The 17267-nt window shown below is 39.9% G+C and overlaps 1 protein-coding gene across 4 annotated transcripts in view; it reads right to left on the bottom strand.

Moving 5' to 3' along the window:
- LOC311042487 (NACHT, LRR and PYD domains-containing protein 3-like) overlaps positions 1-17079 on the bottom strand; it is a 20573-nt gene extending 3494 nt beyond the window's left edge. Inside the window, exons 1-8 of one of the 4 annotated variants that reach the window (XM_084053244.1) lie at positions 16971-17079; positions 14850-14963; positions 7792-7867; positions 6795-7008; positions 4397-6194; positions 4129-4299; positions 857-1027; positions 498-671 (exon numbers count right to left, since the gene is read on the bottom strand). In XM_084053244.1, coding sequence (XP_083909370.1) covers positions 498-671; positions 857-1027; positions 4129-4299; positions 4397-6194; positions 6795-7008; positions 7792-7867; positions 14850-14963; positions 16971-17038 — 2786 coding nt within the window. In that variant the 5' untranslated portion in view covers positions 17039-17079. Of the gene's footprint in view, positions 1-497; positions 672-856; positions 1028-4128; positions 4300-4396; positions 6195-6794; positions 7009-7791; positions 7868-11683; positions 11786-14849; positions 14964-16970 lie in introns of those variants that run through there. The other 3 variants (XM_084053247.1, XM_084053245.1, XM_084053246.1) reach the window with 3 other exon arrangements.
- Positions 17080-17267: the final 188 nt, after the last annotated feature.

Genomic DNA, 17267 nt, shown 5'->3' with positions numbered 1-17267 from the left:
AGACACTATGAACATTCACACACAGACCAAGTCTCTATGTGATGTCTGGTGTTTACACATGGTCTGAATAGACAGTAGACACTATGAACATTCACACACAGACCAAGTCTCTATGTGATGTCTAGTGTTTACACATGGTCTGAATAGACAGTAGACACTATGAACATTCACACACAGACCAAGTCTCTATGTGATGTCTGGTGTTTACAGATGGTCTGAATAGACAGTAGACACTATGAACATTCACTCACAGACCAAGTCTCTATGTGATGTCTGGTGTTTACACATGGTCTGAATAGACAGTAGACACTATGAACATTCACACACAGACCAAGTCTCTATGTGATGCCTGGTGTTTACACATGGTCTGAATAGACAGTAGACACTATGAACATTCACACACAGACCAAGTCTCTATGTGATGCCTGGTGTTTACACATGGTCTGAATAGACAGTAGACACTATGAACATTCACACACAGACCAAGTCTCTCATACCTAAGAGTGTCCAGTCTATAGTGTGGATCCTTCACAACAGCAGAGAGCATCGCTTCTCCTGATTCTCCTGGATGATTGTACGTAAAGTTCAACTCTCTCAAATGTGAAGGGTTGGAGCGCAGAGCTGAAGTCAGAGAAGAACAGACTTTCTCTGTGACCAGACATCCTGACAAACTACACACACACACACACACACACACACACACACACACACACACACACACACACACACACACACACACACACACACACACACACACACACACACACACACAGTTTCACAATGTTACATTCTGTTCTATTGAATTTAGAAACACATTTGGTTTTATTTAAACACAGTTGAACACAGTTATACTGACTTGAGGGTCTCCAGCATGCAGTGTGGACTCCCCAGTCCCACAGCCAGCAGGGTTACGCCAGAATCCTGGAGGTCATTGTTGCTCAGGTCCAACACTCTCAGATTAGATTTGGAGCTAAGAACTGATGATAACTCCTGACAGCAACTCTCTGAAAGGTTACAGCCACTCAGCCTGAAGAAACATTAGTGGTAAAGCATTTATTAATTACATTTCAAGATCACACAATATAATAAATATTGCACGCGCGCACACACACACACCTCGCACACGCACACGCACACGCACACGCACACGCACACGCACACACCTGGCCATTTGGGTGCCCTAGCATAATATATTTGTGGTGCCCACCCCCACCCCACCCCCCCCCCCCCCCCCAAAAAAAAAGAAAATGCAACGTTAACATGTAATGTTTTCAACACAACCTTTAAAGGACAACTTTTGTTTTTTACAACCAAGGTTTATGTTTTAGATTGTAATTAAAGTAAATAAAATATGAGTGTTAAAATGTTTAAATGTACTGCTAACTATAGTTTTAGCAATTTTCGCGATCTTTTTTACAGTGGGCGGGGGCATTCTGTCCGGTGGCTAAATATGTCTTTTTTTTTACACAATAGCCCGGTGTTTTCTTTATTATTATTTACAGTAGCTCTTCTAGCCCCCAATAACTCACATCTGGCCATCAAAGACCACAGGACCTTTTTTTATTGTGTAAAAAAGGCATATTTAGCCACCGGACAGAATGCCCCCGCCCACTGTAAAAAATATCGCAAAAATTGCCAAAACTGTAGAAAGCAGTAAATAAATAAAAAATAACACTCATCTTTTATTTACTTTAATTACAAGCTAAAATATAAACCGTGGTTGTAAAAAACTAAAGTTGTCCTTTAAGAGAAATGTATCAATTACACATGCAGCCTGCATGTGTAATTGATACATTTCTCTTCACACATTGCGTTCCAATCGCGTAGTTCTACGCGAACCTAAATAATTGCGCAGCGTGCCAGTCGTGTAGATCTACGCGAAGTGGTATATGTATTTTTGTTTTCCCTCGCAGTGACACATTTCACTGTAGGCCTCTCTCACAGTGACACATTTCATTGTAGAACTCTCTCACAGTGACACATTTCATTGTAGGCCTCTCTCACAGTGACACATTTCATTGTAGAACTCTCTCACAGTGACACATTTCATTGTAGGCCTCTCTCACAGTGACACATTTCATTGTAGAACTCTCTCACAGTGACACATTTCATTGTAGGCCTCTCTCACAGTGACACATTTCATTGTAGGCCTCTCTCACAGTGACACATTTCATTGTAGGCCTCTCTCGCAGTGACACATTTCATTGTAGGCCTCTCTCACAGTGACACATTTCACTGTAGGCCTCTCTCGCAATGACACATTTCATTGTAGGCCTCTCTCGCAGTGACACATTTCATTGTAGCACACCCGGATATGGAAATATCCATATCCAGAGATTTTCGTTTCCATCCGCCGCCGCTCTAAAGATTCCCCTAATCCGCCATTATCTCAGAGTTTTTTTTCTCCTCGCTGAACGCTGTTTAACAGAAACCGCGACGACTGCAAAATGGAATGTCGCCGATTGAAACGGTCTTCTCTGGGCCACTCACACAGCTACCCTGTGTGTCTACAAACAGTTTAACGCGCGATCCTAAGGTATTTAGCGAGGTCTGTGGCGACGTGAAAAAAACAACAATAAATCGCTGGCACTGGTGAGTACATTATGATATTAAACTCTGGCATGGAATGTGTTAAAGGTTGGGTGAAGGATATTTTTTGGGTCAAAACTAAAGGTTTTTCGTTAAAAGGTTAACGCACTATATTGTGATAGTAGGCTAATCATTGCTATAGAGTGTGTGTTCAGTAACAGGGGTCTCCTTGTGTCTACAGCTATTTAATAAACACAACATACATTTTCAGGAAGCTGACAAAATCAGCCATTTATCAGCTTCATTTCTATAGTGTTCCAGTTCCAATTCTGTCATCACTCCCAATTCCACTGGTTGATCTGTATTCTCACTGAGTTCTCTATCCTGATTGGATAAAATTGGTATCCCGACCTGCAAATACATTTTCTGCTTAATAAAGAGCTGGAGAGACGCAGAGACTCCAGTTACTAGACAAACACTCTAGCCTATCAGAGGTAGGTAGGGTACTATCAGAATATAGAGCTATTTAACACTTATTTTAACCAAATAAAATCACTTACTCTACCTTTAAGTGGAATATTTTATATTCTTTATACATGAAACAATGTGTTACTCACTTGTAGTGCTGGCCCATTAATTGGTAGGCTAATATTAAGTCTGTGTCACTCACTCTCACGCGCGCACATAGTCACACACACACACACACACACACACACACACACACATACACACACACACACACACACACACACACAAAGAGAGACACACGCATGCGTGCGTGCACACACACACACACACACACACACACACACACACACACACACACACACACACACACACACACACACACACACACACACACACACACACACACACACACACACACACACACAGTCTCGAGAGGAATCGTGCAAGCGTGCGATTCTTCACTAGTCCCAACCCTGTTTATCAGCCAGTTTTGTGCTCCAGACCAGTCAACTCCAGACACAACCATTCAAGCACGACAAACGCACACAGACCCACGAGCGAGCGAGTAAATACATGCAGGTGTCGCGGGAGGATCAACATGTAGATCGTCTACTTTCACCCTTTTGATTTGTCCTAATGTTGGTGTTAACCCTTTAATTCACTGCCAGACCGTGCAGGGAGGAGTGGGGCCGCTTCAGCTCTGAGCAGATCCTCATGCATGTGACTTGAGGACGCACGCACGCCGTGATTATTTAGGTGGCCGCGGAGAAAATGTCCGTAGGCTATAGGCTGCTTATCCATATTATTGCCTATAACTGTCTAATGCAATGGTGGCTAAGGTATTGTAGTTTTGTTTTAAATATTAATAAGCTTGGTTAAATGTGGTGTCCCCTCGGCATCTGGTACCCTACGCACACATTGCTTGCTCTGTGTGTGCCTAGCGGCAGTACTGCGCATGCACACGCACACGCACACACACACACACACACACAGCGCGCGCGCAAAATCACACGCACGCACAATCGCGTGCACACATAGAGTGCAAAGTTTCACTGAAGAACATTCTGATCCACTTGAATTTAAAAACGTATTTGGTTTTATTTAAACACAGTTGAACACAGTTATACTGACTTGAGGGTCTCCAGCATGCAGTGTGGACTCCCCAGTCCCACAGCCAGCAGGGTTACGCCAGAATCCTGAAGGTCATTGTTGCTCAGATCCACTTCTCTCAGACTACAGCTGGAGCTGAGGACTGACGATAACTCCTGACAGCAACTCTCTGACAAGTTACAGCCACTTAGCCTGAATAAGCATTAGCGATAAAGCATTTTTTAGTAGATATTCTGTTAAAGAAAGATCATATAATATATTAAATATTTACAGTTATCAAAGAACCTACAGAGCTTTATTGGAGGCTTTGAGGACGGGCAGCAGCCTTAGAAGAGCTTCCTCTGAAGCAGAGTATTTCTTCAGGTCAAACACGTCCAGCTCCTTTTCTGAAGACAGCAACATGAAGACCAGAGCTGACCACTGAGCAGGAGAGAGCTTGTCTGTGGAGAGACGTCCTGATGTCAGGTACTGTTGGATGTCCTCCTCTAGAGAATGATCATTCATCTCATTCAGACAGTGGAACAGATTGATGCTTCTCTCTGGAGATGGATTGTCTCTGATCTTCTTCTTGATGTATTTGACTGTTTTATGATTGGTCTGGACGCTTTTTCCAGTCTGTATCAGTCTTTGTAGGAGTTTCTGATTGTTCTCCAAAGAGAGGCCCAGCAGGAAACGCAGGAACAAGTCCAGGTGTCCATTTGGACTCTGTAAGGCCTTGTCTACAGCACTTTGGTAGAGGTGATTTAACTTAGGTTTGTCTCTAAATAACTTGGGCCAGTTGGAGGTTGCTTGTGGCTTTGACAGTAGGTTGACGCCATCGTTGACGAAGGAGACAAAGACAAAAAGAGCAGCGAGAAACTCCTGAACACTAAGATGAACAAAGCAGAACACTGTGTCCTTGTACATACCATACTCTTCTTTAAAGATCTGTGTAAACATTCCAGAGTACACAGAGGCATCTCTGATATCAATGCCACACTCTCTCAGGTCTGCTTCATAGAAGATCAGGTTGCCTTTCTCTAGCTGTTCAAATGCCAGTTTTCCCAAAGACAGAATGACCTTGGTATTTTCTGGATTCTGGTCAGAATGTGTCTGAGCTCCATCTTGATATTTCACATTCTTCTGTTTGGACTGAACCAACATGAAGTGGAGGTACATCTCAGTCAGGTACTTTGGCAGCAATCCTTTCACATCCGTTCTCAAAATGTCCTCCAGAACGGTGGCAGTGATCAAACAGAAGACTGGAATGTGACACATGATGTGGAGGCTTTTGGTTTTCTTGACGTGTGTGATGATTGGGCGTGCTTGCTTCTCATCCCCGAATCTCTTGATGAAGTATTCCTCCTTCTGTGGATCGGTGAATCCTCTCACCTCTGTCACCCTGTCAACATAATCAGTTGGGATCTGATGTGCTGCTCCAGGTCGTGTAGTTATCCAGATGCGAGCAGAGGGAAGCAGTTTACCGTTGATAAGGTTGGTCAGCAGCACGTCCACCGAGGTTGGCTTTGTGACATCAGTTACAATCTCAGTGTTCTGGAAGAGAGGAAGCCTCAATTCATCTAATCCATCAAGGATGAACACAACTTGGAACTCTTTTAAGCTGCAGATCCCTCGTTTCATGATTCCACCAAAGAAGTGATGCAGAAGTCCTACCAAGCTGTACTTCTTCTCTTTTATCAGATTCAGCTCTCGGAAAGTGAGGGGAAACATGAAGTGGATTTTCTGGTTGGCTTTGTCTTCTGCCCAGTCCAGAGCATACTTCTGAGCTAACACTGTTTTACCAATGCCGGCCACTCCCTTTGTCATCACTGTTCTGATTGGTTCATCTTGTCCAGGTAAGGGTTTAAAGATGTCTTCACATTTGATTGGTGTCTCTGGTCTCACTGATTTCCTGGATGCTGTTTCAATCTGTCTGACTTCATGTTCTTTATTGACCTCTCCACTGCCTCCCTCTGTGATGTAGAGCTCTGTGAAGATCTGATTCAGACGTGTTGGGTTTCCTTCTTTAGCAATCCACTCTGACACATTCTTACACTTCTTCCTCAGATTAGATTTGAGTTGTTGTTGACTGACAGGAGCAAGAGTTTCTAAATGACCAAAGAATGGAAGACACCAGTGAGTATATAAGTTAATATAAAAGCAACTGCCCAGATAGTAATAAAAAACTTGCCATTAGAAGATATTTATCTTTATTACTGTTGTAATGTTGCTGTTAGAAAAGTATTGTGGACCTTATCATTCTTGCATTTGGCTGCTTATATCCGTATGACTAGTGACAATAAAATCCTCTTGATTTTAGATTCTTGGTGTGTCTACTACACTCACTACACTTCTGATAAACATTATTTATCCATTACAATGCATGTGTGGAAGGGTAATGTAATTAGTCTTTTATATTAGAAGTTTTATTTGGATATTAAATAAAGTAACACGTTACAAGTTAGTTATAGTATAGAATCATAGAGATCTGCTTGGAGATATGTTTACATTGACCACAGAGTTGTCGAAATGTATTATTTTGCTTCAATTTCCCTCCATCATGTTAAATTATGTATAATTACTTATACTGCTCATGTTAAAGGTGTGAATAAAGACTTTCTTACTGCTCTCCATCATGTTAAAGGTATGAATAAAGACTTTCTTACTGCTCTCCATCATGTTAAAGGTGTGAATAAAGACTTTCTTACTGATCTCCAGGATGTCAGCCAGCTTCCCCTGCTTCAGACTCCTCAGGAGGTGCAGTGTGATCTTCAGAGCTCCCTCTGTGATGCTTCTCCTCTCCTCCTCATCCTCACCCTCCTCCCTCTGACTCTCTAAGCATTCTGGGTAATCTGTTGTCAGAACCCTCTGGAACCTCTTCATCTCTTTCTTCACTAATGTTACCAGATTCTCTTCAAGCAGCTGAAACACATAATAATATAATAACGTTTAAATTAACAATATTGAATTGATTAATTGGTTGGGGCAGACCAAACACCAGATGGGGGGATTATATCTCCATGCTGGCCATGGAACGCCTCAGGATCCCCCAGTATGAAGTGACTAATGTTGTCTGAGTTACTTATTGAGTATATATGCGTTTCAAAACTGTGTTTTGAAACGCTGAGGAAGACCGACGTGCCGAAACGCGTCCGTTTTTCTAGATAGACTGTCTGCTGCGGCTGTTCACCCTAAAGAAATAAATCAAGAATATAACTGAAGAGAGTGCGGATGTTCCTTTATTATATGAATTGATTTAAAGTCCATCACTTTTAATTACACTGGGTAACAGTGTACTGGTCATTTTCACAGTGTCATGGAAGAAAGGTCTTGGTAATGTAATATCTCCCTAAAGAAAACTGATGTCCTTGTGATGAAGGTGAATTGTCATCAAACAATAAATACCAAACCTCAAACACACTTTGAGTGTTTAAAATGATATATAATATAATTATAAAAAGTTAATTTATGAACTAGTCCTATGAGAAGTGTTCCTCATTGTAAAACCCAGTTCATAAGACTGGCTCAGAGAACAATGGCAAAAGTCAAATAAAGTTATAATAGATGTTCAGGCATTTCAGTCTCCATGGACAAATATGGTTCATGTGGGATCAAATGCTTTGGTGGACACACAGCCTACGTGTCTCTATTGTGATCAGCTCATCATGTTATTTGTAGATGAAGTAAAGATTTACATTGACATACCTTAAATATGGAGTCCAGCTCTGTTTGATGTTCCTGAGCTGACTGACCACTGGGACCCTGAGATATCTGCTGGTCTCTGTGGAGGACACACACACACACACACACACACACACACACACACACACACACACACACACACACACACACACACACACACACACACACACACACACGCACACACGCACACACACACTTTATTTAAATAAAAGTTTAATGTGTGACTAGCTGATGAATAAATGTATAAATAAATTACTTGATTTTAAAACACAAGTCAAGTCAAATTAGCCACATTTCAACAAGATAGATTAAGCTGGTAAATAAATATTATATATAAATATTATTGACTAAAATGAAAAAGTCATGACCCTCCTCTGTTTTCCTCCAGTAGACACCAGAGGCTCAGAGTCATTAAGTCATAAAGTCATTAAAAGTCGGCCAGTATTTTCAAAGCGGACATTATAATTATCTGTGGTTTATAATGTTGTTCAATATGTCACAATGTGATGCATTAATACATTATAATTATCTGTGGTTTATAATGTTGTTCAATATGTCACAATGTGATGCATTAATACATTATAATTATCTGTGGTTTATAACGTTGTTCAATATGTCACAATGTGATGCATTAATACATTATAATTATCTGTGGTTTATAACGTTGTTCAATATGTCACAATGTGATGCATTAATACATTATAATTATCTGTGGTTTATAACATTGTTCAATATGTCACAATGTGATGCATTAATACATTATAATTATCTGTGGTTTATAACGTTGTTCAATATGTCACAATGTGATGCATTAATACATTATAATTATCTGTGGTTTATAACGTTGTTCAATATGTCACAATGTGATGCATTAATAGAAGGTCTGCTATGGAAAGGTAGAGGGTCATATTCCACTTGAAGGGTCCATTTGGTTACAAGTTTTACTGTATACTCTGATGTGTCATTATCTTACAGCTTTGAAAACCATACGTTAAAATCATATGTTGTATATTATAATCAGCAGTGTTGTAAAGTTGTAATGCACTGTAAAAGGATTTATGTTATCACAATATGTAGGCTAGGCCTAAACCATTCATTTATTTTATCAACGGCAAGACATTTAAAATGTAATGAATAAGTTCATAACATGTATTTAGATTTGTTTTTAAATGGTGGGGAAAGGGTAAAAGTAAAAGAAATCTCAAATTGCAAATAAAATCCCAAAAGCAAACATGAACATTAAACACATTTCACAAGATAGATTCCATAGTTATGTACTGTCCGTTGAACACAATAAAATAAAGGCCTTATTAATTTGTGAGTTAGATATTAAACTTTATGATTATATGAGCTGTTTAAACATGTTCAGTATCAAAGTCTAACAACATCAGGGTGATTTCAGGCCAATGCAACATGATAACAGAGACAGTAGAGGTCAGGTGGTTTTACTGGTTGTAAATCTATCTGTAAATGTGTGTGTGTGTGTGTGTGTGTGTGTGTGTGTGTGTGTGTGTGTGTGTGTGTGTGTGTGTGTGTGTGTGTGTGTGTGTGTGTGTGTGTGTGTGTGTGTGAACTGAACTGAATGGATTTATATTATTATATTATGTATATTATATGTATACAGTGCCACTTCAAAACTTCACACGTTACTGTTCTTTCCCTGAAAGTGCCCTGAAAATGCATCTCCCCCCCCCCTGTTCTGACCTTAAAAATGCACTGTTTTCTTTGTTTATTTCTTTTATAATTTTTATCCCACGATTTTGTAACCCACATTTTTTCACCCAGTGCCAATTGCCTATGTAATCCTGGGCACTACCTACCCTCTGCCAGCCTAGGGAGAGCCCAAGCTGAAGCTCATGCCTCCTTCAATGCATGAGGAGCAAGCAGGCCGCTTCTTATCACCCGACAGGGGGGAGTTTCCCTGGTTGGACATAGCGCGTGGAAGGAACACGTTATTCCAACCAGTTCCCTTCTCCTCCATCAGGCGCCCCGGCTGACCAGGGGGAGGCAGTATAGTGACCAGGATTACTACATGTTTTTGTGAGGGTATTAACTACCCTAGGAGACACGGGGAGAACATGCAAACTCCACACAGAGTAGGAAAATGCACTGTTTTGCCCCTGAAAAGAAGTTGTCACTACACACCCCCGTTTTTCCCTTCAACAGACATCCATATACATGAGAACAAAAGAATGTGTGTTGAAGAAGGTGTCAGACTCATTATGAGGCAAAAGGTGATTTGAAGAGGTCCTTGACCAGTTGCTCAAATTAATTAGCATCATAAAAGCAGTGATCATCAAAATAATTCAGCATTTTAAATGCCCTTCTTTGTCCCTCTTATTGCCCTGGGAATCCCCTGAAAATGTACTGTCTTGCCGATGGCAGGACATTTGAAGTTTATACTATATGGTGACAAGGAAAGCTATCTTGTCTTCCTGATGCAGATCACACTGTCTCTCAAACAATATTCAAACATTATGCAGTTGATGAGGATATACAGTAATCACCTCTTCAGTCAAAGCCAGAATCCTTCCAACTAGTCTCAATCTTTCTCTGTACAATTGAATTGTACAGGATGATTTATCTGTATAATTGAATGCCTGTAAAACAGGGTGTATCATTGGTGACTGTATCATCAACCACCTCATGTTCGCAGATGACTTGAATGATGACACTGAAAGAGTGCAAGGAGACCAAATATCTAGGTCATGTTATAACAAATGACCTATCTGATGACAGAGATATTTTTAGACAGCGCCGTAAACTATATGCCCAAGCCAACATGCTTGTTCGCAAATTCAATTTCTGCTCAGTTCCAGTGAAAATCTCACTTTTTAAAGCTTACTGCACTGCGCTATACAAAAGGGCAGTCTGCAAAAAAAAGGGAAGTCTGCTACAAAAAGGGCAGTCTGCAAAAAATGACAGTGGCCTATAACGACTGCATGAGGCTACTGCTCAAAGCCCCAAGATGCTGTAGTGCCAGTCAAATGTTTGTAGAAATAAATGTACCCACTTGCCCTGCTGTATTACGAAACCTTATGTACAGATTTATGTACAGGTTAACAGACTCTGTGAACAGCATTATTGTATCACTCTCTAATCCTGCCAAGAGCTCTGTTAGGCTGTCATCTAAGCTATGGAGACACTGGCGCTCTAGCCTGTAGGCCTATGTGCAGAGATAAGGCTGAAAGTCCTGCCTTGTTTGTATATGCCTTGTTGATTTATTGTTTTGTTTTGTTGTTTTTATATGTTTTAAGTGTGCTTCACTATGGACCCCCCTGTGTGTGTCTTGAATAAAGATTGAATTGAATCTGTGCTACCCTACCACATTTCCTCCTCATTGTCTGCACCATGACCATAATCCAGTTACTGAAACTCTGTCACATATTCTGAATGGCTGCTACATAAGGGAATGTACATTTTAGCATGACAGAATTGTTGATTTATTAGCTAAAGACATCCAGACATCTGATATTTTTCATCATCTGTCAAAATGTACAAGCACTTGTGTTTCAACTGCCACGTTCAAACTGTGCAGTAATGAAAATAATACATGTTCAGATGTCACAGCGAATACACCAGATGCTGTTGTTGATGAGGACAGTAGAGAAGTGAGAAGTGCGATGGACATTGAACCACAGTCTGGAAGAGGCATCCCTTACTAAGATGCTAAAGTACCAACATCTTAATGATGCTATTAAACAGCTTGGTTACAAATGTAAAAATAAAAAAGTGCCCCTTTTCTAGAGTTCACTACTTTTCATAATGGACACTGCTCTGGTTAAAGGATGTGATATTTTGGGAGATTAAAAGGTCAACATCATTCTGACCTTTTATCAGTAGCATTTAATAAAACTAAATCATGTGTTGTTTTCTGTTAGTTTTATATTCTGACCTCTGATCAGTAGAGTGGTGTCCATCTTTGAAGTTAATCCATCCATCCTTGGAGTGGTCACTCTTCATGGAGACACAGCTGTGTTCAGGAGACTCTGCTCTCTGCTGATCAACCCTGACATGAAGATAAGCAAGATGAAACATATTTAGAGCTCAACTAGTCAGTAGGTGGTAGACATCTAAGTATGAAACCACTTCTATTTAAAATGTGACGGCAAATGTTGTTTAATGAAGATTTCATATATAGTATGTATGATGGTGAGAATAAATGCTTCATGAGGTTTTACATTTAGTCAGTTTTGTTAACAATACATTTTATGAAGGACTTTGTAGATTAAACAACCATCACAACACTGGGTCCTGTAACAGCCCTCCAATTCAAATGCTGAAAACCTGCAATAAAGACCAAGCACTCAAAAGTACAGTTCTTAAAAACTGGAACATAAAACACAAGAAAATGATCCAACAAGGACACACTGTGGAACAAGACTGTTCTATGTTATTACACAGCCTTGTTGAATGCTTGATTCTGATTGGCCAATCACTGAATTCATCAGTCAGTTATTTTTGAATAATGACCTCTGAACTAAATAACAGAGCGCTGTCTAATCAAAGGCTCAGAGCATCTGGCTCATATCCATCTGCGTATCTTGAGTTTAGCCGTATCCAGCATGGCAGCTATGTAAACAAACACACGTCATTTACAGCTAAACATTGCTGTCAATAATATTTTTGACAACATTTGAGGCGAAAAATAGTCAATGCAGTGACCGAATATTGATTCCATTGTATCAACCCTTCCGGTTGTTTTCAGAGGCGATGAGATGAAGTCTAATCACTCTGTCTGGGTTTGTGACATGCTAGTCATGGTGTAGACTCTGTTCTCTGCTGATCAACCCTGACAGGAAGATGAGGAACCGTTCAATGTTTAGAATGGTCACTGGAGGATTTTAAAGTGCTCTGAAATAAAAAGGCTTGACCCTCCTGATGACATAATGTATCTTGACCCATCCAGAGTGAGGGTAAGGCACTTCCACAGTGAAATGGTTTGCATTTCCTAAAAATGAAATCCAGACACAATGCTGCTTTTAATCCAGTTTGTGTATTATTCTCATTCCATCAGCATTAAGGCAGCTTCAGTAAACAACCTGAATTCCTGTGTAGTTACTAAACACTCAAAATAAGATGTATGGTGATAATACAGTGTGAAACCTGTATTATAATTTAACAATGCAGGTTTTATTTTGAAGTTTGCATACAGGAAGTCTGTCCTATTCTATTTTTAATTTTAATTATTTTTAGAAAGGAAAATGTTTCTTCAGTTATTGTACACTGTATATGTGTGTTAAAGTATGTTAAAGTATGTGATTCAAATCTGTGTAATTATGAATACCACCTGGACTGAAATGAAAAAGACATGAATGAGATTCCTCTGTTTTCCTCCAGTAGACACCAGAGGCTCAGAGTCATTAAGTTATAAGTCATAAAACGTCGGCCAGTATTTTCAAAGCAGACATTATGATCTGTGGTTTATAACGTTGTTCAATATGTCACAATGTGATGCATTAATACATTATAATTATCAGTGGTTTATAACGTTGTTCAATATGTCACAATGTGATGCATTAATACATTATAATTATCTGTGGTTTATAACGTTGTTCAATATGTCACAATGTGATGCATTAATAGAAGGTATGCTATGGAAAGGTAGAGGGTCAGATTCCACTTGAAGGGTCCATTTGGTTACATGTTTTACTCTCTTAGAGTTAAATTAACACTGATGTTTTTACTGTATACGCTGACGTGGCTTATACTGTCTTACAACTGTGAGAACCATATATTATATACAAAGTAATACAATATACAAAATGATATGTTGTATATTATAATCAGCAGCGTTGTAAAGTTGTAATGCACTGCAAAAGGATTTATGTTTTGTTATATGTAGGCTAGGCCTAAACCATTCATTTATTTAGTTTTACAACATTTAGTTTAATGTTAAGACATTTATGTTTGGAGGAGAGTGATTATACACACATGTTAAAAACACTTTATAAATAAGAAAGGAGTTCATAATATGTATTTAGATTAAATAAAAACATTCGGAGGGAAAAGTTTAAAAGTACAAACATCTAAAAATAAAAACTCTCAAAAGAAAAAGCCCAAACAGTACATTTACATGGCATCTATATTGAACATTAGACACATTTCACAAGATAGATTTCATAATACGTAGGCTTACTGTCTGTTGAAACAATAAAATAAAGTGCATCTTAAAATGTGAGTTAGATATTAAACGTTATGATTATATGAGCTGTTTAAACATGTTCAGTATCAAAGTCTAACAACATCAGAGTGATTTCAGGCCAATGCAACATGATAACAGAGACAGTAGAGGTCAGGTGGTTTTACTGGTTGTATATCTATCTGTAAATGCACAAAATGTGTGTCTGTGCACGCACGCACACATACCTGTGTGTGTGTGTGTGTGTGTGTGTGTGTGTGTGTGTGTGTGTGTGTGTGTGTGTGTGTGTGTGTGTGTGTGTGTGTGTGTGTGTGTGTGTGTGTGTGTGTGTGTGCAGGCACGTGCACACATAGACATGACAGGGGGCTCGAGCCCCTGCTCTTACCCATCAGTAAAAAAGTGCTCTCTCCAGAATGGAAAAAAAGAAGGATATAAAAAAAGAAATTTCAACTGGCCCTAGCGGCCTAACGGTAAGGCAGACGTAAATGTCAGTAGATGTGTTGGATGCAACTTAAAGTGAACTTTACTCAGGTATTTAGTTTGTCGCCGTACGACCTTCTATTAGCCCATGTTATTAAAGAAAAAACAAACTCTCAATCGAAACTCAAACGAAAATTGGCGATCGGAAACCGGCAAAAGTGGCCGTTTTCAAGATGTTTTGGTCATTATCTCTGGAGCTGAAGGTCCAATCTGCTCAGTTCAAAGCTTGTTGGGAGCTTGACTTTGAGGACATTAAGCACACAATGATACCTTTTCGGATTTTTGGGGGTTTCAGGCCTAAAAGTATGGAAATTATTCATTAAAAAGTGTGGGGGGGGGGCTGGGGGGACTGCACATCCAGTGTGACTTCTGACATTTGATCGGTAGAGTTTAATAAAACGAAATCATGTCTTTTTTTCTGTTAGTTTAACATTCTAACCTCTGATCAGTAGAATGGTGTCCATCTTTGAAGTCAATACGTCCTCCCTTGGAGCGGTCACTCTTCATGGAGACACAGCTGGGTTCAGGAGACTCTGCTCTCTGCTGATCAACCCTGACAGGAAGATAAGGAACCGTTCAGTGTTTAGAATGATCACTGGAGGATTTTAAAGTTCTCTGAAATAAAAAGACCAGACCCTCCTGATGACATAAATATATTTATCTTGAAACATCACAAGTGAGGGTCATGCACTGACACAGTGAAATGGTTTTATTTCCTAAAAATTAAATCCAGACAAAATCTTGCTTTTAATATTTTTTTTCTTCTGTTCTCATTCCATCAGCATCAAGACTGTTTCAGTAAAAATCATAATTCCTGTAGATACTAGTCAGAATTCATAATACGACTTATTGTGATAATACAGTGTGAAACTAGCATTATAATTTGTCAATGCAGGTTTTATTTTAAAGTCTCTCTTAATGGAAGTTGGCCAACAGCTTTTACATGCATTACCAAAATGTTATTTAACTTTTCTTGTTTTTAAGGCACAGGTGTGTGTCACACACACACACACATAACCCGGCCTCTCTCCCCATCCAGCTATGTCTACCCCTCATTAAACTTTATGATTATACAGCATGAACTGTTTCAACATGTTCCGTATCAAAGTGTAATAACATCAGGATGATAGCAGACCAACACAACACAATGACAATCAAGAAACATTAGAGGTCAGGTGGTTTTATTATGTCTATTAAATATTGAACATTAACTATTATTATAATCTACAGTACGTCTCATACCACTCATAGACTCCAAGCTGACCAAACATCAAAGCTGGTTTCTGCCCTGGCCGCTCGGATACTGGACAGTAGCTCCTTTACTATGTTTCATCCGTTTCAATTAAAACAGGCCTCCAGATCATTAAGGCCGCCCCTGGTACTGGACAGCTACTAATCTTTACCAACACATTGAGGATGGTTTGAATGTACACTAATAACTAAAGCATCTTTTTATAGATGTCTCTGCTGCCTATGACACAGCACTGTACAGAGGTCAACACACTACTGGACATGAACTGAACTTATGCTAAGTCATCAAAAACCTGAACAAAAACAACAGACACTTTTATGTCCAGATGAACGACCAGAGGAGACAAGGTATCATACTGGACCCCCTTCTTTTCAACATCCTCACAGCACAATCAGAGTCCTTGCCCTTTTCTGTACCCAAACCTTTAGGTACAACTCACGGCCAAAGCAGTGCTCCAATTCTCTCCCAACTTGCTACAAAAATCGCTCATGGCTTTTCTGACAATAACATCTACTTTATTTTCCACCTTCACATGTGTCTCCACTTCTAATAATCATAAAGTGTTTGCAATATTTCAGCGTGCAGTTTACTTCCGGGATGTCTGCAACGTGAAAATGATCACTGATTTGACAAGCCCATCATGATTCATGTGCGAGAAACAAGCGTTACCACATCCGTGAAACGGGCGAGAAACAAGCGCTGCCGTGGTCTATGAAAACGGGCCTAAAAGAAGCAACCAAATAAGCCGAAAATACCTTACAAAATAAGCACACCTGTGTGTTTGTCGTCAAGCTGCGATGCACACCCCTACTCGCGCTGGCCGCTCATACTTATTCCAACTGTTGTGTTCACTACAACTCATGCTACCAACAACACAACACGTTGACTTGAGAAGCTCTATTTTCTTACACAAACTAATCACCATGTCACGGAGAACACACGGCGGGAGGGAGGGACACAGAGAGAGAGAGAAAGAGAGAGAGAGAGAGAGAGAGAGAGAGAGAGAGAGAGAGAGAGAGAGAGAGAGAGAGAGAGAGAGAGAGAGAGGCTATGTGTTGCACACTCTCCTAATATTACAGCGATGACCGTGTACATCGTTTACTGCGCTATGAAGTGGGCGGTACATGTGAGGCCAGTGCAGCAGGCCAAACTTCTAGTATACACAAATGACACATGATGGGATAATGAACATTGAATTAAATATGAATTAAGCTTTTTCTAGATGTGTATTCACCCCTGATTCACACACAGAGACAACAGACTCAAACTAATTATAATAAAGACATTGTGATAGTTGTACATTCTGACCTCTGATCAGTAGAGTGGTGTCCATCTTTGAAGTCAATACGTCCTCCCTTGGAGCGGTCACTCTTCATGGAGACACAGCTGGGTTCAGGAGACTCTGCTCTCTGCTGATCAACCCTGACAGGAAGATAAGGAACCGTTCAGTGTTTAGAATGGTCACTGGAGGATTTTAAAGTTCTCTGAAATGACCCTGACCCTCCTGATGAAATAAATATATGTATCTTGACCCATCACAAGTGAGATTCATGCACTTCCATAGTGAAATGTTTTTTCTTCTATTCTCATTCCATCAGCATTAAG

This window comes from Gymnoscopelus microlampas (assembly GCF_963454915.1).
Source record: "Gymnoscopelus microlampas genome assembly, chromosome: 3".
Classification (NCBI taxonomy): Eukaryota; Metazoa; Chordata; class Actinopteri; order Myctophiformes; family Myctophidae; genus Gymnoscopelus; species Gymnoscopelus microlampas.
The sequence above is the reverse complement of the archived record's forward strand: the minus strand, read 5'-3'. Positions and strand labels throughout refer to the sequence as shown.